This window comes from Tursiops truncatus, chromosome 14 (assembly GCF_011762595.2).
Source record: "Tursiops truncatus isolate mTurTru1 chromosome 14, mTurTru1.mat.Y, whole genome shotgun sequence".
In the NCBI taxonomy this organism is placed as follows: Eukaryota; Metazoa; Chordata; class Mammalia; order Artiodactyla; family Delphinidae; genus Tursiops; species Tursiops truncatus.
Window position 1 is genome coordinate 6,718,439 of NC_047047.1, and position 25,289 is coordinate 6,743,727.

Here is a 25,289-nt window from a genome sequence, read left to right on the forward strand (position 1 = left end):
ATATAGAATATTTGAACATTATCAACCACTTTGACCTAATTGACATTTATAAAACACTACACCCGACTGGTGCAAGATATGTAATCTTATCAAGTACACATGAAGCAAGACCTTATTGTGCACAATAAAAGACATATAGATAAATTCCATATGATTAAAATCTTGCAGAATGTGTTCTGTGATCACAGCATGGTTATATTATAAGTCAATAGCAATGAAATTCTAGAAAATGCCTACTATTTGAAAGTTAAATAACATTTCTAAATAGTTTTTGAGTTAGAATAAATCACAAAGGAAATTAGAAAAAATTTTAACTGAATGAAAATGCATATACAGTTTATGAAACTTTATGGGCTTTGCTAAAACAATACACACAAAAAAATGTATAGCTTTACATGACTAGAAAAGAACAAAGTTGAACATCAGTAATTTATGTTTCCACTTTACGAAGCCAGAAAGGAAGAATAAATTAAACCCAAATCATTAGGAAGAAGTACATAATAAAGATAGGAATAAAAATTTTTAAACAATAGAGAAAATTAAAAAACCAAACTTTAGTTCTTTTAAAAATTTAGTAAAATTAACAAAACACTAACAAGTCTAATCCAGGAAGAGAGGAGGGAAACATAAATCACTAACATTAGCAAAGAAAGAGTGGGTATCACTATATAGCCTACAGAAGTTTAAACAACAGTAACTGGATATTATGAACTACTTTCTGCTAATTAATTTGACAACTTAGATGAAATAGTCAATTTCCTTGAAAAATACAGTTACCATAAGTAACTTACCATAACTGCCACATGAAGAAATAGAATATCTGAATGACCCTATTGCTATTAAAGAAATTGAATTTGTAATCAAAACTTTTCCACAAAGAAAATTCCTCCAGAGGCAGGTGGTTTCACTGGTAAATTCCATCAAAACTTAAGTAAGAAATGTTTTTACCAATGAAACATCGACAAATGAACTGCTAGTCTTATACAAACTCCTTCAGAAAATAGAAGAGGAAGAAAAACTACCCAATTCATTGTATAAGGCCAGTATAACCTTGATACCAAAATCTGACATAAACCTTATAAGAAAAGAAAATTGGAATCCAATATCTCTTATAAACACTAAAAAATTCTTAATAAAACATTAGCATATATGTTCCAGTGATATATGAAAAGGACATTATTCATTATAACTAAGTAGGGTTTATCACAGGAATGAATGGTTGGCTTAATGTTAGAAGAAAAATTAACGTAATCCACCGTATTAATAGAATGAAGGAGAAAAACCATATGATCTTCTAAAAAAATGAAGGCAAAGCATTTGACATGATTCAACACCCATCCATGATTTTTAAAACTCTCAGCAAACTAGTACAAGAAGGGAACTTGTTTAATCTGACAAAGGGCATCTACCCCCAGACCGACTGCTAATGTCATATTTAATGGTGAAATACCAGACACTTTCCTCCTAAGATCAAGAACATAGCAGTAATGTCTGCATTTATCACTTCTATTCAGCGTTGTAGTTCTAGTCAGTACAATAAGGCAAGAAAAAGAAATAATAGGCATAAAGATTGAAAAATCTTTTGGAAAAATCTTTATGAATGATTGTTTATAGAGAAAATCCTAAGAAATTTAATAAACAACTACTAGAACCAATAAAAGAATTTAGCAGGGTCAGTTTACAAAAATCAGTTGTGTTTCTAATAGCAGTAAGCAATTGCAAAATGAAATTTAAAAAGCAGTCCCATTTGCAATGATATAAAATACTTAATAAATTTAACAAAAGACATATAAGACTTGTACACTGAAAGCTATTAAACCTTGATGAGAGAAATTTTAGACTTAAATGGAGAGATGTTCATAAATTGGAAGGCTCCTAATGTTAATATGTCCGTTCTTCTCATAATGATATACAGATACAACACAGTGTTGATCAGAAGGCCAACAGGGCACTTTTCTAGAAAATGACAAGTTGATTCTAAAATTTTTATAGAAAAGCAAGGGTCCTAGGTAGCCAAAACAGTCTTGAAGAAGAGCAGGGTTGGAGGCCTTACAGTACCTGATTTCAAGACTTACTGTAAAACTAAAGTAATGAAGGTAGTGTGGCATTGACATGGACAGACAAATCAATGGAACAAAACAGAGTCTAGAAATAGACCCACACATATATGGTCAACTGATTTTTGACAAAGACAAGTCTTCAACAAATGGTGCTGGAGGAACTACTGGGGGAAAATCTGAATCTCACTTAAGACACAATTGAGATGGATCACAGACCTCCATTTAAAGGCCCAAACTATAAAGCTTCTAAAGGAAAACATGGGACAATATCTTCACAACCTGCAATGATTTCTTACAGAAATCACAAAACCACAGAAAAGAAAAGAAAACCCCGATGAATTGGATTTCATCAAAATTCAAAACATCTGGTCATCAAAATGACAAGGCAAGACACAAACTGGGAGAATATACTTGCAATACATATATCTGACAAATAGTTTGTATCCAGAATGTATAAGGAACTCTGACAATTCAATAACAAAATGATAAAGACACAAATTTTTTAAATGGGCAAAGCCTCGAACAGACAAAGAAGATATACAAATGTCCAGTAAGGAACTGAAAACATGCATTTTACTAATAATATTCATCTTCAGGGAAATGCACATTAAAGCCACAATGAGATACCACTGTATACACCCACTAGAATGACTAAAATTGAAAAGACCAACACCACCAAATAGTCAGGAGATATGAAGCCATTGGAAGCCTAGTGCATTGCTGATGGGAGCATAAAATGGCATAACCATTTTTAAAAACTGTTCCTTTTACACACATTTATTGCATTCCCCAGCAATTAGGCACACACTTGGTACTAGATCCAACAATTCCATTTGTAATTATTAGCATGGGAAAAAAAAGGAACGCATGTCCTTTAAAAGCTTAGTACAAGAATTTGGGCTTCCCTGGTGGCACAGTGGTTGAGAGTCTGCCTGCCGATCCAGGGGACACGGGTTCGTGCCCCGGTCCGGGAAGATCCCACATGGAGCCTGCACGTCCGGAGCCTGTGCTCCGCAACGGGAGAGGCCACAAGAGTGAGAGGCCCGCGTACCGCAAAAAAAAAAAAAAAAAAAAAAAAGATTAGTACAAGAATTTTAATAGCAGCTTTATTCTTGATAGTCAAAAACTGGAAACAACCCCAATATACATCAGCTGGTACATGGATAAACAATCTTGGTATACTGGAATACTTTCCAATATATTGGAAACATAATGGAATACTTCTAATAAAAAACAAATTCCCCAACTTGGTCTATAGATTCAATGCAATCTGAATCAAAATTCCAGCAAGGTATTTTGTGGATATCAACAAACTGATTTTAAAGTCTCATTGGAAAAGCAAAAGACATAGAATAGCCAATACAGTATTGAAGGAGAAGAACAAAGTTGGAGAACTGACTCTACCCGACTTCAAGACTTACTATAAAGCTACGGTGTTGGCGAAAGAATAGATAAGTCAATCAGTGGAACAGAATAGAGAGCCCAGAAATAGACCCACGTAAATATAGTCAGCTGGTCTTTGACAAAGGATCAAGGACAATACAATGGATAAAGATGGTCTTTAAAACAAATGGTGGTAGAACACTGCATATCCACATGCAAAAAAATGAATCTAGACACAGACCTTACACCCCTCGCTAAAATTAACCCAGAATGGATCACAGACCTAAATGTAAAACACAAAACTAGAAAACTCCTAAAAGACAACATAGAAGAAAACCTACATGACCTTGACTATGGTGATGACTTTTTAGAGCAAGTGACTAAGGTAGTGCCTGCAGAGGAAGAGCAGACTGAGATCCTGTTAGTTTGTCATCTTCACTAGGAAAGTTCTAGGAATAAGGAGCAAATGGAAATTTCCAAGCTACAGCAAAGACCACAATTTCACAGGGTCACCGTGCCTGCTTAATCCAGATTTGCCCACCACTGGCAAGTCCACGCTTAAGTCAGAGGTCAAAAGCGTAGGCTTGCAGAAAACTCCTAACAGAGGACCTGTCTGCATTTGAACGAAGTACCTATTACTTTCAAGAATAAATGAGGATTCAAAAATGACCTTCATAAATTAAGGAAATTGGATTAAACACAAATAGTTAAACTTCTAGAAGAAAAAAATTAACAAAATGAAGCAGAAGGAAATGGTCTACCAGGTGTGTACATTGTACAGTAAAAGACTTGGAAACTCCTATAAGCTCAAACTGAATTAGAGCAGCCCATGAAATCTTATTTCTCCCAGGTTAATATAGCAGTTGGAAGTAATATATGGAAAGTGCCCATTACCTAGTAGGCACTCAGTAAATACTTATTACTGCATTTAATAGGATTCATGATTTAGAAAAGATAGAAAACAACCCTATCTCTGCAGTTGGTACAGATCAGAGCTTAATGAGAATTGTCATCTCTCCTTTAAAAAAGGTGACATGCTTAGAAAGGGTTAAGTTTACAAAGGTCTTCTAGCGAAGCCGGAGCTGTGAAGAAGAATGCAGAGTGGTCAGTCTTCTCCAGACATGTCAGCCGGAATGAGCTCTTCTCCCAGCCTTCAGACAATAGGACCAGAGGCCAGCAGTGCATGGCTTTACCTCTCCCCAAAGGAGAATGCATAGCCAGGAGGTGGCTGGAGAATTCACCTCCACCACGGACTTCTAATTTTAAATGTCTTAGAAGACTTGGATATCACTGACTGATGGAACAGAGTGGGTCTAACGGTGATGCCCAAAGCTCCTTTCCAGATGTCTGATGTGCACCTGTGATTCATTTATAAAGGTGAAAGGTGAAGCGTGTTTATATCAGTGAAAAGTATTTACCTCCATCAGTTCAGGCTGCTGTAACAAGCCACTGTAGACTAGGTGGCTGATAAACAGCAGAAGTTTCTCTCTCACAGTTTTGGACCCCAGGAAGTCTAGGATCAAGGTGCCGGCAGATTCAGTGTCTGGCCCACTTCCTGGTTTGCAGATGGCCATCTTCTCGCTGTGTCCTCACATGGCAAAGAGCGGAGAGGGGAGAAGCAAGCTCTTTCGTGTCTCTTCTTATAAGGGCATTAATCCCATTTGTGATCGTTCTACCCTCATGACTAATTACCTCCCAAAGGCCCAGCTCCTAATACCATCACAATGGAGGTTAGAATTTCAACATATAAGTTTGGGGGGAGGGGAACACAAACATTCAGTCCATAGTTATTTATTAAAAATATCTTATGCCCATTGTAGAATTATCTTAGGAAATGTTAAATATGGAGGGAAAATATACAGAGGAACAATTATGTGCTAAACATATAAAGAAATCTATCACTTACGCATGTGCTTTTAATAATAAGATTATACAAACTGATCATATAATAGGTTTTGGAATTTGAGAGATCAAAGTCGATTTGAGAACTGTTACCAAAAGATGGTGTTTTTTTTTTTTCAGAGAAGTTTAAAACCTTCCTGGTATTTATTTTGGCCATAGCAATGCGTGTCTAAAATGATGAACTGTGACTGTTCTTTTAGCCCACGAGGTACCTTCCCCAGAGACTTCCTTTCCGTATCTGTTTAAGTAATTTGCCAGGCTCCTGTCTGCTAGGAAAATGAGAAATCTAGTATAGACACTTGGCCTAGAGAAAATTGGCCAGATCCCATTTCTCCAACGCTTAGACACTAAGAATAAAAAAGAACGTAGGAAGGGTCTCTAGGGCTCCTTGGACCCCCTTGTTATGTAGATGTATAAATTAGACCGAAGGCCTTTGAGAGGTATGGCTTGTCCAGTGGATAAGGAGGGAGGGCCTTGACCCAGCCTTCAAAGACCAACAAGTCCAGTTGGGGCTGGGCACCATTGCTGAAGGAAAAGAGAGGTGAGAAGGCTGTTAGTTTTACCTGAAAAGGAAATTAGATGTTGCTGTTGTGTTGGTTATACCGTCAGATTAAAACAGCAAACAGATCCAGGAATGTAGATCGGAAATTATGACATCACAGAACAAGACTGCAAACCTTATCTTTCATGTTCGTACACCAGACTGGAAGGCCCATGGTCCCAGAGGTCATAGAAGAAAATTCTTCAGCAAAACTAGGAAGTCTGTTCCCCTCTCTTGTTCTGTTCCCCCTCTCTTGTTCTGTTCCCCTCTCTTGTTCTGTTCCCCTCTCTTGTTTTGTTCCCCTAAACTGATGCTTTCTCTTTCCTCTACACCTGGACTCCATCCAACCATACCTCTCCTCAAGGTGTCATCTAGGTCAGCATTTCTCAAGCTTTTTTGGGGTAATTTAAAGGGTTTTAATTTTAATTGTGATAAAATATGCAGAGCATAAAATTTATAGTCTTAACCACCTTTAAGTGTGCGGTTCAGGGGCATTAAGTACATTCAGATGGTTGTGGCTTCCATCACCGTGAAGTATTCCCAGAACTCTTCATCTTCTCAAACTGAAACTGTCCCCATTAACAGGCCAAATTAATAGATTGCCATAGCTAGTAACTCTCCATTTCCTCCTCTCTCCAGCCCCTGGCAACCAGTACTCTGCTTTCTGTCTCTCTAATTTTGACTACTCTAGGGACCTCATATAAGTGGAATCAGACAGTATTTGTCCTTTCGTGTCTGGCTTATTTCACTTAGCATTATGTTTTCAAGGTTCATCCATGTCGTAGCAGGTGTCAGAATTTCCTTCCTCTTTAAGAAGGCATTTTCTTTCTTTTTAAAACTGAATAATATTCCATTGTGTGTATAGACGTTTTCTTTATCCATTCATCCATCCATGGACATTTGAGTTGCTTCTACCTTTTGGCTGTTGTGAATTACGCTGCTAGGAACATGAGTATACAGATATCCCCTCAAGTTCCAGCTTTCATTCTTTGGAGATCATACCCATCACAAATTTTCAAATATAACCTACCCAGTCAGCCATATGTCACATCCTATGAGAGTGTATGTTTCAAACAACAGTGTCACAAAACAGGACCCACCATGACGCTGACATTTTCTTTTTTTTGTTAATATTTTTAAAATGCACGTCACACTACATAAGTTCATTTTTGGTCAACCCATGTTCACGAAACACAGTAGAGGTTACTGACCAACTAACGAGATAGCTTGTGCCACGGGAGTCAGGAACAGAAAGGAAACCACCTGTAGGGGCCCTGCAGTGCTTCTGACCCCAGCTTGGTCACCTGATGAAGATGATTTCTTCTGTCCTCCCAATAGCCTGGAAAGGAAGTTCTTATTTCCTGTTTTACAGAAGAGGAAATCAGGGCTGAAAGAGTATAAGAAGCTTGTCCAAAGATTTGCCTCCAGTGAGTCTGTCGCCTCTCCCATCTGCCACGGGCCATCTCTCTGGCCCACACTGCCTGACAGGCTAGTGTATAGGGTGCCTGGTAGGACTCCCCTCAGAGGACCCAAGGCATTCTATTAGGGCCAAGGAAAGCTTTAGCTCAAGGGAGTGACAACTCAGAAAATTTCAGGACCCATTCACAGGCTCAAGAAGTAGGTATTTGGGGTGTATGCCATGCAGGCAGGGTTAGTTTCCACCAACCCCTAACTAGACCACAGAAGCCACTGCTTCCTTCACTTAATGATTCAGGTGGACAGTATCTGAAAGTGAGTTTGGCACGTTTGCAAAGAGCTCTTTCAGTCCAAAGAGACATTCACTAATAAACTGGAGCTCCTCGGTATTCAGCGTGACTGTAGCAGATGGCAGTGTTTTTCTGAGTCACTCTGGCCAAGGGAGACTGTGGTAAATCAATAAATGTTACCATATGTATTGATTGCAGTGCGTAATCAATAAATATTGCCTGACATTAACAGGCTGATTATGCTTCCTCCAAGTGTTTTCTTTCATAAAGCTGCTTCACACTCTTGTGTTGAAGCCTGGCCCAGCATTCAGAACATAATACTTATTCAGTAAAAGATTATTAGTGTGAGTAAATGAACGCATGCAGGATAACACAGAAGATGTCTGGAATATATCCGCTGTGCATTTCGTGTATCTTCTTTCAGAAATGCCGTTAGCTTGATTTGTGCTTTCTTTTCTATGGATTTTAATTAGACATAAATCTGCAAAATGCAGAGCTTGTATATTTACAAACTGAGTTCTCCCCCGTCCCTCCCACCCCCAGATCACAGATTCTCTCTGCACCCCTATGCCTCTAATGCTGGTCCCCTCTCAGGCAGCCTAGTACCAAAATGCTACTCCCCAAGCTTTCAATGTCTATCTTGTGTCAGGCACTCTGCCGGACACGTTGTCTTATTTCAGTCTCACAACAACCCAGTGAGGTGACATTACTACATCTCAAATTACAGAAGGGATAATCGAGGTCTCAGTGAGTGAGACCTCACAGTTGGCAGTGGCAGAGCTGAGATCCCAGCTGGGTCAGAGCCACTTGGAGCCGCTGCTTTAGGTCTGGTGCAGAGGGCGCATGGACTAGAAGAGACACTAAGGAAGAAATTCTGTTTCTGAGCAGAGGGCTGGCGTCTCCCTTCAAGCCCTGAATATCCGCTCTCCTTCCATAGTGTCGAGAGCATTGCAGCCCACAGAGCCTGTGAGAAAGCTTGCGGAAGGAGACAGGAGGAAGCCTGGTTACAGGCGATGGTATTTCTGCCTGGTGATGGAGGTCTTGGAAGTAGTAGAGGCTGGAGTCTGGAATTCATTTGACAGTCCGAGTAGCTGGCAGAAGTCGAAGGACAGCTCCCCGGCCCCGGCCCACCTGCTCACCTCAAAGGGCCTTCTGCTGTTGGCAGAGTGTATTTTGGTAAAGCAGTGCTCACATGATCCCCACAAAAACATGTAAAATATTTAAGCCTCTGCCCTCAGGGCTCTGCCACAGAGAATTCCATCTCCACTCTGAGCTTCTTAAGTGACTGAAATATACAAAGAGACAGGGACTGTAGGGATAATGGGCAGATGACCAAGCATTCACACACACGTGCGCACTCACCCTTCTGTGTTAAGCAGGCCATTCCTGCTTGAAAGATGAGGACTCCGTGGGATTTAAAGCATTTCTTTCAAATAGTACCAGTGTCAATATATCATGATGAAGAGGTAGCAAATACTAACTATAAGCGAGACTGTGTACTAAATGCTTTCTAAAAATAGGAGAGCTGTATAATATAACAGTAATGCAGGGACAGCCGGTGTAAACGGAACACAGGATCACCCTGCAGATGAATCAGTTCTTTGAATCCTCATAGCAACTGGGAACCGTCGACAGCATTAGAACCTCCCTTTTTATAGATAAAGAAACCGAGGCTACAAGAGCTTACACAGGTGGTGTGGCCCAGCCAGGATATTCCCCTACAGTTGTCTGACTTGAAAGCCCCCTTTCTTCGATGCCGCCTTAAACTGCAGACACGTGCGCTGCACCGTCGTGTGGATCTAAGCAGTGCTGGGCTCAAAACACAGACAAAGTTACGAGTGACCAGATGGCAGGAAACCCAGCGACTGGAGACTATTTCATTTGAAAGTCTGTTTAACGCTAAAGCTAGAGGGTTGAGTTAGATGAATTGGCTTGTAGGGATGGGGGAGAGAGTATTAAGAATTTGCTTTTGGAGTTTTGGCAAGTAAGGAAAATAATAAGCAGGGTGAGACAAGAAAAACAAGCACTAGTTGGATAGAACTGGTAATCGTATAGCCTCACTTCTTGAAACAGGATGATGTTACTTTCACTCAACCCCAGAAGCAGGTTACTCTGAAAACAGAGGATTTTTTAATGGTTAAATACGTAAAATATCATTGTTTTTAATTTTGAAAAAAATAGATATTATCCGTTTGACCACAAGGAAAAAACTCTTTTTTCTCATGAGCCAATTGTAAGAATGGAGACATTCTCTAATTTTGTGAGTTTTGTTTTCCTATTGACAGTTTTGACTAGGTCGTATGACTCTCGCTCCTTAAGTTTACTGAGCATTTATTATGTGCTAGGCACTATTCTAAGCATTTTACTCATATTATTCTCACAGCTCTCTGGGATGGTTATCCCCATTTACTGATAAGGGAAATGATGCACTGAGAGGGTAAGTAACTGGCCCAGAGTCACACAGCTAGTGTGTGACAGAGCTGGGATTTGAACTCATTTTGCCTCCTGAGTCCATGCTTTTAACCTCGCTTCTATACAGCCTTCATTTCAGCTATTAGACTTCAAATTACTTCCAAATACTGAATATTAATGTGTCTCTGAACAAGAGAACAGCATTTCTGAATTGTGTGATACCCCTGGGTATACTCAAGATGTTGAAAAATACACTTGAATTAATAATTAGCATAGGGCTTCCCTGGTGGCGCAGTGGTTGAGAGTCCGCCTGCCAATGCAGGGGACACGGGTTCGTGCCCCGGTCCGGGAAGATCCCACGTGCCACGGAGCGGCTGGGCCCGTGAGCCATGGCCGCTGAGCCTGCGTGTCCGGAGCCTGTGCTCCACAACGGGAGAGGCCACAACAGTGAGAGGCCCGCGTACCGGAAAAAAAAAAAAAAAAATTAGCATAATTAAGATTTTAATCTTATCTATAAATGTCTGTAGCATATCATTATTTTTACCTTCCCCTTACAATGTCCAAGAGGTGATCATTTCATTACATTTTGAAGTACGTTTGAATTCTGTTGTTTTTTCTAATAATACTGTTACCAATCATGCTACACAGCCTCAGAGTAAGAACAGCAGAGAGTTCAGTGCCTTTGCAAGTACTAAATTTGAGGTTCAAATTTTGAAGAAAAGTGAGCCATTAAAACTTGAATATTTGTACGGTTTTTGTTGCTTGGACTAAAATTGCATGTTTCCTGAGGGACCGATTTTGCAAGTTCTGGATTCGGGTGGTGCTGGGTTAGCCCTGAAACCCTGGCTGGACTTCTTCAGTATCGAGATGTGATATCCTCTGTGGAGCTTTTAGTAAAACTTGATTGATCAAAAATAAATTGAAGTAATGCCACAGAAAATGTTACACCTAGACCAAAAGCATTCAGGAGGACGGGAATGGAAATGTCTCTTCTTCCAGTTGTTGTAAATAGATGTCTTTGTTGTTTCATGTCCCTCTGTTTAGCCTCCAAACTAGGACTGCCAGATTAAATACCAGACACCCAGTTCCATTTGAATTTCAGATGAACAAGGAATAGTTTTTGAGTGTAAGTATGTCTCATGCAGTATTTGAGACATACACTAAAAAAAACGTTTTTTACCAGAAATTTGAATTTCACTGGTGATCCTGTATTTTTTTTAAATTATTATTAATTAATTAATTTTTGACTGTTGGGTCTTTGTTGCTGCGTGCGGGCTCTCTCTAGTTGCAGCGAGCGGGGGCTACTCTTCGTCGCAGTGCACGGGCTTCTCACTGTGGTGGCTCCTCTTGTTGCGGAGCACGGGCTCTAGGCACGCGGGCTTCAGTAGCTGTGGCTTGTGGGCTCTAGAGCGCAGGCTCAGTAGTTGTGGCACGTGGGCTTAGTTGCTCCGCGGCATGTGGGATCTTCCCAGACCAAGGCTTGAACCTGTGTCCCCTGCACTGGCAGGCGGGTTCTTAACCACTGCGCCACCAGGGAGCCCCAGGATTCTGTATTTTTATTTGCTAACTCCAGCAACCCTGCCAAATCTCACATAGACTGTAGGGCCAAGTGGATTTTCATTTAAATCCATAATTTATCAAAGAATAGAAGAGAGACAGGGTGAGGAAGGGAGAGAAAAGAGAAGGGAGAGGAGGTAAAGTAATAGGAGAAAGAGAGAAAGTAAGAATGAATTTGGGCAACCCGCCAAGTAAAATAACTAACATTTTGCAAGAAAGAAATTCTAAAACAGGTCATAGGATGGAAAAAGTCTGTTTCACAGACTCTTTGGCCTGAACATTGGCCAAAAAAAAAAAAAAAAAGGCATCCTATTAACATCTGAATACCAAAGCTCATCCAGGAATGGAAAGATTTGGAATTTGAAGGTTCTTAGCTTTCAACTTGGTTAGAATACCCCAATTCTTTATTAATTGCAAGGAGGATTTTGTTTTTTCAGTGAGATGCTTCGGTAATTCGATATCAAAGAAAGCTAGCTAATTTCCGTTTATGTTACTAAGATGCATTTGAAACTTCGCGGGTCGTGTTTTGTTTGCTTGCCTTGCGCTGACATGCAAAACACTATCAGATGCCTGATAGGAGAATTTACCTCTGTTTAAAAATCACACAGTTCTGCTGTGAAGCATGAAGATGGATTTTTTTTTTAAGTGAAAAAATATTAATTGACAGCTCAAGACAGGTTTTTTTCTTTAATCTCTAACCAGACAAATTACTATAAGCAAGAACCCTCTTGCCTTAATCCTGGACACGTCACAGATGTGACAGTGTTCTGTAGGAGATGGCTTTTTAACTGTGGATGAGGGAAAATAACCTTTGGAATTTTTAGGATGTTATTACAAGCAAGTTTACTAGTTTTTGACTTACTAAGCCACAGCTGGAGCCAGCCTTCATCGGGGTAAGAATATTTTCATGCTGCTATTATATCGTTCGTATTTCAAGTGTAGGATTATTACATTGGGGGGAATATGGCCTTTGAGGCTTGTACTGTCTGTTGAGAATGCAAATGTGAATATCCTATAAAAAGAGAGAAACTGACTGCTTCCGTCTGTGCCGTAAACTTAAAGACTCCAACAGATGAGGTACTGGGGCTGCTGGAGCAGGAATTAGATCACACCACCATTTTGGATAAAAGAAAATGTTGTATTTCTCTGGGAGGCATTAAAAGAGCTGGGCTTGCAGCCTCCCTCAAAGCCAATTATGTGTCAGGTTCTCATTTCTGTAGTTGTTGTTGTATTGTTGCTGCTGCTTAAAAAAAAAAAAAGAAAAATCAACAGAAGAGGGCAAGGAATTTTCAGACCAAATTAATTATGAATCTGCTTGATCAGATTTTCTTTCGAATTAATGAAACATGAACCATCGTTGCTTTTTCTACCACCTTGTCTCCATTCTGCATCTTACTGTTTCTTTCATAAGGTACAGTGTGTCGTTAGTTCAGAGAAAGAACAATGTTATTCTATATGCTTTCCCTTAAAGAGACTTCAAAAAATTCCAGTGTCTCTCCAAATAGCAGAGATGACCTCCCCACCAGCCTGGCTGCCTGTGGAAATGCACTGAGAAGCCACAGGGAATCATATCGTCCACCTGTGACAGCCAGGCTAGGAGCAGGTGCTGTTTTGATAGGAAAAATGTCTGAAGGAAATTGCCAGGTGATATCAACAACAGAGAACCAATCTGCATGGCGACTTCAGCATCCTTTCCAACCAGGTGGCTTTTTCAATCCCATTTCTTGACCGTGTTTCTTAACCAGGGTGCCCATCAGATCACCTGGGGAGCTTTTAAAAATATTGATAGCTGTGCTCTGCAGAGTCAACGTCTGCCCCCGCCATGATTTTGATACACGTCTTTGGTTGGAAACATACTAGGAGGTCTCAAACCCAACTAACCATCAGAATCACTGAGGAGGCTTTAAAATTCAGGTTCCTGGGCTCCCTCCGCCAGAAATTCTTTTTCAGTGGGGCTGGGTTGAGGCCTAGGAATCTGTATTTTTTAAACTTTCCCAATTAGTGTTGCTGATTAGTCAGATTTGGAAACCCCCTTTGCCCCAACTGAATTACATAAATTTCATTGAGAAAAGCATTTTGGGTTAAAAAGAAAATTAATCATGTGTACAGAGCCTTTAGAGCAGCATCCTATACTTTCATTGTTTTCACCTTCAGTTTTTCCCTAGCTACGTGCCTCCCTGCTTCTCTCCCATCCCGGAGGAAGAAATGCCTGATCCTTTTCTCCTCTGGTTCCCTGACCTCATCTCCTCCCTCCATCCTTCTCCAGGCCTGGCTTGTTCTTTCCTTAGGTACTCTTCCTCCTACAGCATACTCATATTTTCCCAAACTAAACAAAATCCCCACACATCAACCATTGTAGCTGCTGAGCTCTGGAAGTCGTTCTCTCTCTCCCAGTCCTTGAACCTCTCGTGGGCCCTGCTTTCTGGCCACCTGTCCACTGCATCTGGTTTCGGGCATCTGTACATGTGGGCCACCATGATCTACTTGCATCGGGCCAAACCAGTGGCCCTTTCCCAGTCCTTAACTTCCCTGATGTCTTGGCAGCCTGTGACCTGTCAATCATGCCCTCTTTGAACCATCTACTCTTTGTCTGTCATCTGACTGCACTCCCTTGGTTGTTTTGTTTTGGTTTTTTACCAGGGTTCAATCTTTGGTCTGTTTCTTTTTCTCTGCATCCTCCTCATGGTGAGCTCATCCACTCCTGCCGCTTTCACTCTCATCTCTGTCCAGGAGCCTACTGCATTGAGATCCCTAACTGTGATGTCTTCCTTGAGCTCCTAACCAGTCTTTACAGCCAGCCACTGAGACCTTAGATCCTACATGTTCAGAATCTCACATTCCTCTCCACCCTCCCCCCAGCTCTTTCTCTTATTCACCTACTTTTCTTAGTGCTGCCTCACAGACTCAAAACCATGGACTTTCTCTCCTTCCTTAGCTCCGGAGCCCAATCACTTGCTGTATCCTATCACGTTCTATTTTTGCAGCCTCTCCTACCTAATTCTATTCCTTTACATCTCCATGGCCACACCTTTGTTCATGCCTTCCCTGCTTCATTCCCAGCCCTCTGTAGAAGGCTGATCTCCCTGCTACCCATTTCTTCATTCCAACTATATGATTAATGTATCTAGAGTACAGTTCTGATCATGCCAAAATGTGAGTTAGCCAGGTATTAGCACACTGACCTAGGAACATAATACATTCCATGATACAGAACTGCTAGAAGAGCAATAAAGGGCAAGAAACATGATTAGTTGCTTGTTGGTTTTAATTTCCAGAATTCAGAGGTAGTATAGAAACCAAATTCTGCAAGTGGAGTAGCTCTCCATGGTGGGATCCGTACCTTCTGAGACAAGTACTTCATTTTACCCAATTACAGCCACAGATGTGATCCTGTATATTGACACTGACCATCTGCCTAGGGCTTTTAGACAGATGTTCAGACATCTGCGGTCTGAACTATAGTGGATGGTTATATTCTTATGTTTCTTTAAACTGCATTGATGGGCATAAAGGAGGGTATGTTATGTGGGGTACCTGCAAGCTCGTTGCCTGTACAAATAGGGTGTTACTAGTACAAGAATGGCTTGAGACCTCAAGGTCATACCTGAAGTTCAGGGACCACAGGGCTTTATATTTTGGACCCAACCTTCTAAAACTCTATTCTTATCCCAGGTGAACTGTTGTAGTTTTCATAATGGAGAGGATAAAGGGACTTTAATAGAGGTAACTTTTCTATGCTTCAAAGTGGATACATTAGGCTGTGATAAGTTATCTATGTGTATGGCATTACCTAAAGCAACCCGTAAGGAATCTATACAAAGCAACATACTCAAAAACACTATAAATAAATTAAAACAGAGCTCTGAGAAAGGTACTAGTAAGCCATATGAAGGCCAAAAGAAAGAGGAATAAGAAGCCAAAGGAAAAAAATAGTATACAGTGGATAACATGGCAGACTTATACTCTAATATTGTCAATAATTACATTCAATGTAAATGGTCTAAATACAGCAAGTAAAACCTAGAAATTGGTAGAGTGGATTTTTTTTTTAATGACCCAACTATTTACTGTCTACAGGAAACTCACTTCAAACATAATGACATGGGTAGGTTAAAAGTAAAAATGTCAGAAAATACATCATGCAAAAAGTAATAAAAAAATCAAGAGTGGCTATATTAATATAAAAAGATTTTACAGCAAATAAAATTACTAGGGACAAAGAGGAAAATTACATAAAGATAAAAGGATCAACCCAGCAAGAAGATATACCAATCAGAAATGTGTGTGGAGAAACAACAGTGCTTAAAAATAAATGAATCAAAAACTGATAGACCTGAAAAGATAAATAGACAAATCCACAATTATAGTTAGGGACTTCAAAACCCTACTTTCAGCAATTAATAGACTACTAGACAGGAAATCAGCAAGGATATAGACGAACTGAAAATACCATCAAACAGGATCTAATCGATATTAATAGAACACTTAACCCAACAACAGTAGAATACACATTCTTTTCAATCTCCCATGAAACATTCACCAAGATAAGCCTTATTGTGGGACATGAAACAAACCCTAACAAATTTAAAAGAATTGAAATCATATACAGTATGTTCTCTCACCATAACAGAATCAAACTAAAAATCAGTAATGGAAAGATAACATGAAAATTTCCAAACACTTGGAAATTAAACAGCACACTTCTAAATAACCCGTAGGTCAAAAAGGAAATTTATAGTATACATAGAAAGAAATAAAAATGACAACACACCAAAAAAAAAGAGACAGCACAGCATATCAAACTTTGTGGGATACAGCTAACAGTACCAAGATGGAAATTTACAGCACTAAATGCTTACAGTAGACTTGAGTAAAGATCTGAAATCAGTTAGCGAAATCCTACTTCAAGAAACTAGGAAAAGCAGAGCAAAACAAAGCCAAGGCAAGCAGAAGAAAGGAAGTAATACAGCTAAGAGCACAAATCAATGAAATTGAAAACATGAAAACAATAGAGAAAATTAATAAACAAAAGCTGATTCTTTGAAGAAATTAATAAAGTTCTAGTGAAGATAACAAGAGAGAAAACACAGGTCAAGAGTGAATCGAGGGAGGGCTTCCCTGGTGGCGCAGTGGTTGAGAGTCTGCCTGCCGATGCAGGGGATACAGGTTCGTGCCCCAGTCCAGGAAGATCCCACATACCGCAGAGCGGCTGGGCCCGTGAGCCATGGCCACTGAGCCTGCGCGTCCAGAGCCTGTTCTCCGCAACAGGAGAGGCCACAACAGTGAGAGGCCCACGTACCGCCAAAAAAAAAAAAAAAAAAAGAGTGAATCGAGGGATAACAGTATAGACCCTGCAGATGTCAAAAGGATAAGGTAATGCTATGAACAGCTCTACACACATAAAGTTGATGGGTATGTGAAATGGACCAATTCCTTGAAAACAACAAATTACCAAAACTCAGCCAAGTTGAAATGCTTAACCTGAATAGCCCTGTAATTATTAAAGAAATTTACTTTGTAGTTTAAAAGTTCCTTCCCCCACCAAAAAAAAAATCTCTAGGCACTGATGGTTTCACTGCAGAATTTTACCATATATTTAAAGAAGAATTAACATTAATTTTATACAATCTCTTCCAGAAAAAAAAAGGAGGGAACACTTCCCAAATCATATGAGACCATTTTCCTGATGCCAAAACCAGACAAAGACAAAACAAAAACAAAATAACAGACCAATATCCCCCATGAACTTAGACATTTTAAAAAAAAGTCCAAGAAAATTTTAGCGAGTTGAATCTTACAATGTATAAAAAGACCATGACCATGACCAAGTGAGATTTATTCCAGGTGTGCAAGGCTGGTTCAGTATTTGAAAATCAACCATTGTAATCTACTATAGCAACAGGCTAAAGAAGAAAAGGCATATGATCATATCAACTGATAAAGAAAAAGCATTTGACAAAATTTAACACACATGCATTATAAAAACTCTCAGTACACTAGGAATAGAGGGGAATTTCCTCAACCTTGTAAAGAACGTCTGCAAAACAAATCATACTTAATAGTGAAAGAGTGGATGCTTTCCCTCTAAGATTGAAAGCAAGATAAGGATATTCACTGTCACCACTCTGATTCAGTATCATACTGGAAGTTCTGGCCACTGCAATACGGCAAGAAAAAGAAATATAAGGCATACATATTGGAAAAGAAGAAATAAAACTGTCTCTAATTGAAGACAACATGCTTGTCTCTGTAGAAAATCCCAAAGAATCTACCAAATAGAACTAATAAACAGGTTCTGAAGTATTATAGGATACACGGTCAACACACTAAAATCATTTGGATTTCTATATGCTGACAAGTAGAAACCAAATTTAAAACTTCAATACCATTTACAGTTGCTTCACAGAAAATGAAATACTGAGGTGTAAATCTAACAAAACATGTACAGGGGCTCTATGATGAAAATTATAAAATGCTGATGCCGAAATGCCTCAAATGTTCCCGTGAGATATCTACAAATGTGTCTCTATCAGCACCATGGGGAAGTCTGTCCTAGCAGAAGAGTGCTAACTCTGATCTATAGTGAGCCTTGGAAATTGCTGGGTAAATATGTAAAAGATTAAGTGCTTAAATGGATAAAAATTATTGGCAGCACGGATACTGATATAAAAGTTTTCCACTGTCTCAATATCAAAAGCCCAAGAATGCCAGATTCCCAAAGTGAGTCAGAGTGCTTGGATTGTTTTGCACGAATGCAGCCAGCCAGGATCAACACCCTTGGAGTAGAGCTTGAGGTAGAATTTCCAAATCCTACAAACATTATGGTGACAGCCACCCAGCATCCGAACGCTGGGCAGTCCAAGGCATGAGTCACAGGCAGATTCTTGGACAGTCAGCAACGAAGAGATGCCCAGCTTGGCCCCAGCACTCCATCGTTAGCGGTGTCAGAAGACACGTAGCCATGGGGTGGAGAAATGAGCTAAAAAAAAATAATAAGCTGCTAAAATAGTAGTCCAAAGGCAAGGAGGAGAGATGCCTGGCTAGAGATTGTTGTTGCTTAGATTAGATGAGTTTTCAAGCTGGAAAGAAGTTTAGAGATTGTCTGGTTCTTGGAACTTTGGGTGAGGTACAGGAACAGCCTAGCGCTCTGCCGTTGCCCAATCCTGCAGATGATACACACTTGGAATTCTATTTTGAACAGGCTGGGAATATACAGAGAAGTTTTAGAGAAAAAAAAACCCAGGTATAGACCATTATAGATGAGAGTTTGTGATACAGGCGGTAGATATATTAGCAGCATGCAAATTCAGTCAGATATTTGTTTACTACTGTATTTATGTACATTAAAAAAATGTTTTTCAAAGCACTTTCCATTCTACTATATCACGTTGTCTTCAAAAACAAGGTATAAAGAAGGCAGAATTGGGTTCTTTATTCCCATTATAAAGAAGCCACCGGAAAGTTTATGGCTAAATAGTTAACATCAGAGCCAGGAGAAGTCAGATCCTCGGGTCTTCCGGTCCTCAGCTCTGAACACCTGGCAGAGCTGTCAGACCCTGAAAACAGTTCCTGGGACCTGGGTCCTTACTAGGACCTATTTTTCTCTTCTTTCCATCCCAAGGGCCTTTCTTCCAGAAGAGAATGCCTTGCTTATTTAAAACAAAAATAGTCTTTACGGTAGAAGTACGTCCAGAAACCTAACTTGTCATCTTAGTCACTGCTTTCTTACTACATTTTCTCTGTAGACCTGAAACTTGCATATTTTATTTCTCTGAAAAAAAAAGAAAACCTCTGAGCTCTTAACAGTTGGTCTTTGAGTTGGTAAGTCTTTTTCTGTGTAGAATATCCACAGTCCCAAACACACACACACGTGCACGCACCACTCCCCACATCCAGGTCAGGAATGGGCAGAAGGCCATCTCATGCCACGGGCAGGGCCACCTAGCTAAGTAGGTGGCAGGACCCCACACGGCACTGAGAATTCTCAAATCTGCAGGAACCTGATCTGAACTCTTGTGAAATGCCCTCTCACCAGCTTTCCATTCCTTCTTCTAAATAGTTTCTGCTTAGGAAGAGCCAGGTGGGCTTTATTTCCTTGGTATGGGAAGAAAAGTTGAGTTGAGAGACCTGATGCTTTCAAATCTTCATGGCATGGCAGGGATCTCGGAAGAAATAGATGGTGGAAGAGCAGAACAAAGGTAGCAGAGAGGCTGGCCAGCTCCTTCTCCACGGCTGTCAGTAATCCCACCAGAACACAGAGATCACATGCTGTCGTAAGATGTGCAGACTTTTCGTTAGTCCAAGTTCTGGGCTTCCAGAGACTGTGTGTCCAGTGCAGAAGAAGGAGGAACAACATGGAACAGTAATAAGTGAGACTTGATTCTCTTTCTCTTGTAGAAAACAAAATGGAGGTAGATATAACTGTGCAGGTTGCTGACACTCTGGGTTCTTAGACCTTTTCTATGGAACGCAACTAAAAGTTTAAATAACAACAGCACAGGATAAACTTGGCTTGAAATTGCATAGTCTTTGGCTGAGATGCAGTGATTTTAGCTTCCTGCATGTAAACCACCCGAGCCTTGATGCTGTAAGATGATGGGACGCCAGTGGGAGGGCGTTGGAGGAAAATGAAGGTTTATCGATGAAACTTTTTATAGCTCTTCCGAGCAGCCAAGATTTTAGGTGATTGTATGTCAAATTGACTTCCCAGGCAATTCATCTAGGAATTTTATCTACACCCCTCACCAAAAAACAATCAGCTTTGTTTGAATGGGTTTGGATGGCTAGCTGCTTTGGGGGCCATCCGTCCGTGAGGAGTGGGTGCCTCCTTGGGAAAGCTGAGCAAGTATTAGGATGACTCATTGTTTAGTAAGTGCCCTGTGGGCACGGTTTGGGGTGTCTCCACACACACGGGTCATCTCTTCACAGATTCTGGAGAGGCCTTTAGCCGTGTAAAAACGACTCTGTGATGGGTCTTTATTTTGGCAGAGACTTTATTTCGACTTCCATCAGCTCCCTTATTTTACGGCATTCAAGCGCTTATAAGTGCTCACAAAGTCTCAGGATTAATCATTACAAAGGAAATCCCATCTCTTACCAATAAAAAAAAGCAGTGAAAATGTAGGGCTGTGTTGTTAGTTTGAGAAATCTGTTCATTACGGTTGTTGGAACTAAACATGTTCATTTATAATGAAAAAAAGTGGGGGCAGAGGTAACCCTACCTACTCCATCCTGTGTAGCTACAGGCAGGCATGTAAAATCAGAGTTTTTACAGGAAAGCCCACATCCCAGATTTTCCCTTGCAGTCTCAGGACAGACTTCCAGCCTCTCTCAAAAGATCTAGCTGGAGGAGAACATGTTTATGCTCATAGACACAGGCACCTGGTCTAAATCCCCTCGTTGTTGGGAGGCTAATGAATTACCTGAGTCAGTTTGTCCAGAGCTGTAAGCGTTCAGTCTACAAGGGTCCCACTTGGGAGACTCACTCAGCAAAGAGCCGAGGGTGGGACCTGAGCCCCCCAAGGCCCCACTGGGGAATCTAGGGCTGCACTGCCCAGTCCAGCAGCCACCAGGCCCAGGCGGCTGTCGAGGTGTGGAGAGTCTGGACCGAGATGGCTGTTAGTGTAAGATACACACTGGATTTCAGACACTTCATACCAAGGGGAGAAAAAGTAAAAGGTCTCATTAGTAACTTTTTATTGATTACATGACAATATTTAGGGTGTATTGGCTCAAATAAAATATATTATTAACATCACACCATTTCTTTTTACTTTTTTAGCACAGCTACTAGAAATCTTTTAATTACCTAGGTGGCTCCCATGATGTTTGTACTAGACAGCGCTGTTGTAGATAGAGAACGGACCCGCACGTGGGGTGGCCAAGGAGGGAACTTGCAGAAAACAATGCAAACAGTTTCAGACTGGATGGCTAGGCGTTCCTGTTCTTGCAGGCCCTTGGCTGCCCCACCGGCTGCTTCTCCCCGGCTTCGTTGCGTGGCTTCAGCGTCCATCCCGCACCAGCCCGCTGGGCCCCCTCCTCGCCCTCTGCCCGTCTCTGGGATTGCCCCACAGTCCAGACACCCTGCCTTCCGTGGAGCTGAGCGGTTCCTCTGTCTGACCCGTCCCCGGACTCCTCTCCAGGCGATCAGCAAAATATAAGAGTCTTTGGTCAGCCAGACCCCTCCTCCTGAGAAGGCTTTTCTTAAAATATCAACCCACAGTCTCTCTCCCGCCATTCATACATTGTGAAAGCTCTGAACGCCTGAAGTTTTTAAGAGCTCATTTGGTAGAACTGACTGAAAGTGATGTATAGCTTTGATCCCACTTCCCGTGGTTGTCTATTCGTTAGACGGCCCAGACCCTGCCTGGCGTGGTGTATGGTGTGTGGTGTAGGCATCAGTTTGCCTTCCTAAAATACAAAGGTTCTGAATCCCAAAACACATCCAGACCTGAGGGTTTCAGGTAAGGACTGTGGACCTGAAGCAATTTTTCCCTCCCTTAAAACCTGGCTTGGCTCTCCCTGTCTTCCATCAAGTCTCCCTTAAAGATGGATCTAAGCAGGTCATTGTCCTGCTTTTAGTCCTTTTAAGGATGCCCACAGCCTCCAGGACCAGGTTCCAGCACCTTCACAGGTGTCCAGGTTCCTCATCAGCAGGTATTTATCACCTGCTACAGGCTTGGTCCTCAGACAGGGACTGAGGGAACTCAAAAGACACTTGAAATACAGTCTCTGACCTCAAAGCAGGGAAGGTGAAGCCCCAGAAACCACGGTGAATAGCAAAAGGGTTAAGTGCACAGGTGAATGAAACCGGCTCCAAGTGCAGGCAGAAGAAGAGAAGAGAGCAGAGCAGCCAGCACAGGCTCCCAGGTCTGGGGCGTGCGGAAGAGGCAGGCGGGGCTGGGCAGGTGCAGCATGGAGGTGAGGGGGCAGGAGAGGGAAGGAAAGGGGGTGCAGTTTTCCGGTCCCTCACCTGGATGTCTGTCCTCTCCAGATACTTAATGAGGCTTGGCCTGTTGCCTGCCTTTCCAGGAGGCCCAAGGGACACCCTAAGGATGCTGCCTTCTAGAATTAAATGAGTTCCCTGCGTTTTGTCATGTGAACTGATTCCTTAGATCCACATCACCAGATGTTGAAGTTCATTACTTCCATCCTTGTGTCAGTTAAGAAAGCTGATTGGAGCGTACTGAGCCCAAGTTTAATCCGCCAGCCTGATTGCCTGCCTCCCTCACCTCTGGTTTACATGTCAAGTTGCCAGAAGAATTAGTGGTGGCTCTTCCGTACCCTGCAATTCGGTTCCTATTTCTTGAAGCCCTACTGTGTACAGGGCTCTGAGCCTACACTGATACAAGCCCTCATATTTATTCTGTGCTGTAAAATTTGCAGAATACTTTTGTCTACATTTTCTTATTCAATTCCCCAATAGTCCTTTAAAGTTGAGAGGATATGTACTATTCATTCTCAATTTACATTGAGAAGTGGAGACCCGAAAAGGCTGAATAATTTACTCAGGGCCATAGCGCTAGTTAGTGACAAAGTTAGGAGTCAAAAATTAACTGCAGACCCAGCACTTCTTCCCATGCAGGTGTCAGCCACTTCCTGTTCATGCCGTACCTATTGTGAGTACACGTGTTGGACGTTTGAAGGTCATTGAGGAGGTGTGATGGCCTGCCCACTGCTAGCCCAGAAATGTGACTTTTCTTATTATTTGCCAAAGCAGTGTTGGCACCATTCAGCCTCTTTCCCTAATACATCTTGACAGTTAGGGTAAAAATCTAAATGATACCCCAGACTTGTGAAGGAAAGGTTGACCCAACCATGCGAAATGGCAGAATGGAGCCGGGGAGGCAGCAAATAAATTATGAGAACTGGTCTCAGAAACGACCCAGGGTGCTGGCTCAGTGAAAAGGGCTGCTGTCTTGTAGGGATATGAAAGGGGGATGCAAGCCTTTGGTAGATAAATTCCCGAGATAAGAAATTGCAGTATATCTCATAACCAAGTGACAAACTTATTTTTATTAGTTTTTATTGGAGTATATAGTTGCTTTACAATGTTGTGTTAGCTTCTGCTGTACAACAAAGTGGGTCAGCTATACATATACATATATCCCCTCTTTTTTAGATCTCCTTCCCATTTAGGTCACCACAGAGCATTGAATAGAGTTCCCTGTGCTACACAGTGGGTTCTCCTTATCTATTTCATACATAGTATCAGTAGTGTATATACGTCAGTCCCAATCTCCCAATTCGTCCCCCTCCCCCTCCTTGGTAACCGTAAGTTTGTTTTCTACATCTGTGACTCTATTTCTGCTTTGCCAATAAGCGATATTATACAGTATTTGTTTTTCTCTTTGACTAACTTCACTCAACAGTCTCTAGGTCCATCCACATCTCTGCAAATGGCACTATTTCGTTCCTTTTTATGGCGTGATGATGTTTTATTCCTGGGTGTACAGAAGCCTTAGTTCAACATAGCGTTTTTCAGGTACACCGTCCTGAGAGAGTATTTTATTTTCTCCTTTACAGAGGAGGAAATGGACAGTCAGTACCGCCACCACATCACCCAGCTGGTAAAGAACACTAGCGAGTAGAGCTGGAAACTCACCCACTCACACTCAGAGCCCCTGACTTCCTCTGGGCTGCCAGGGTGACTGACTGCCCAGGGCCCACACTGACGCCACAAGCACCCCTCTCTTTACACCTGCTGCCTGACCAGTGTGGTAAGAGCAGCCAGATGGGTCATCCTTCAGAACTTGACCTTGAGGCCACAAAATCCTTTGAAAGCCTAGAGTACCCATCTCTAATTTCTTGGCTGGAGAGTTCTGAAAGGCATGTATTTACACAGTGAAAAGGCTAGAGATTTGATGTAGGATACCTTAACACTGGAAATAATGATGGGAAAGGAAAGAAGTGTTTTGAGTGCTTTACTTATTACCAACCTGAATATAAATTGGGCACCAAAAATTGCTGGCTTTCATGTTCATTCTTTAAAAAAAAATAGTGGCTTTATTTTTGAGGAATAAGGGAAAGGTAGAAGGAAGTACTTGGTGTCACGGGATAAAAAAAAAAAGTCATTTCCCTGTTATCAAGGAACGAGCAATAAACCTAGGACAATAAACCTGCAGGACCCAAGAGGCAAAGCCATTTCTGTACTATCCACTCACTCTTTAGTTTTTCTTTGGTTGAAGTCACCCTGGCTTCTAAAAAAAAAAAAAATGCGTAAGTGTTTTCCTTTAATAGAAAAAATTTAGAATTACCGTAATTCCCAGGTAAGAAATCCTAAACTCTTTCCATATGAAAATTAGATTTGGACACAGCCGGTTTTTGCAATATCTGAGAGTAGAAGGAAAGTTTATTTCCAAGAATCTGACTGAAATGTACACAGAGAAAAATAAAATTTTCTTGCAGAATCACATTTAAAGATACCCATTTGGGGTAATAATCTTAACATTCCTATCAATTAACACTGACTTGAGCTGAGGTTAGAATGGATTTCTCATCTCGACATCATTTTATCCCCCTTCTCTTATTCCATCACCCGGCTCTTTCTTGTGTAACCACACAGCAGTCTGTTCCTTTCCATTTGGTTCAGTTGGGAATCTGTTCATTTGTTACGTTCCTCCTCTGCTGGGGGCCCCACCCTCAGCACTGGACGTGACCAGATAAATCTGGGAAAATGGCACGGCCCCTGCTCAAACGACATTGACCCTGCTGGAGTGGGGTGGAACG

General features: G+C 41.2%; 1 protein-coding gene across 14 annotated transcripts in view; it reads left to right on the forward strand.

The window, feature by feature from the left end:
- AFF3 (ALF transcription elongation factor 3) overlaps window positions 1–25,289 on the forward strand; it is a 568,741-nt gene that overhangs the window by 387,986 nt on the left and 155,466 nt on the right. For 10 of the 14 annotated variants that reach the window (XM_073791036.1, XM_073791035.1, XM_073791040.1 and 7 more), the window contains one exon: window positions 9,976–10,029. The exons of the other annotated variants lie outside the window; for them this stretch is intronic. In XM_073791036.1, coding sequence (XP_073647137.1) covers window positions 9,976–10,029 — 54 coding nt within the window. The remainder of the gene's footprint in view (window positions 1–9,975; window positions 10,030–25,289) is intronic. 14 annotated transcript variants of the gene reach the window in all.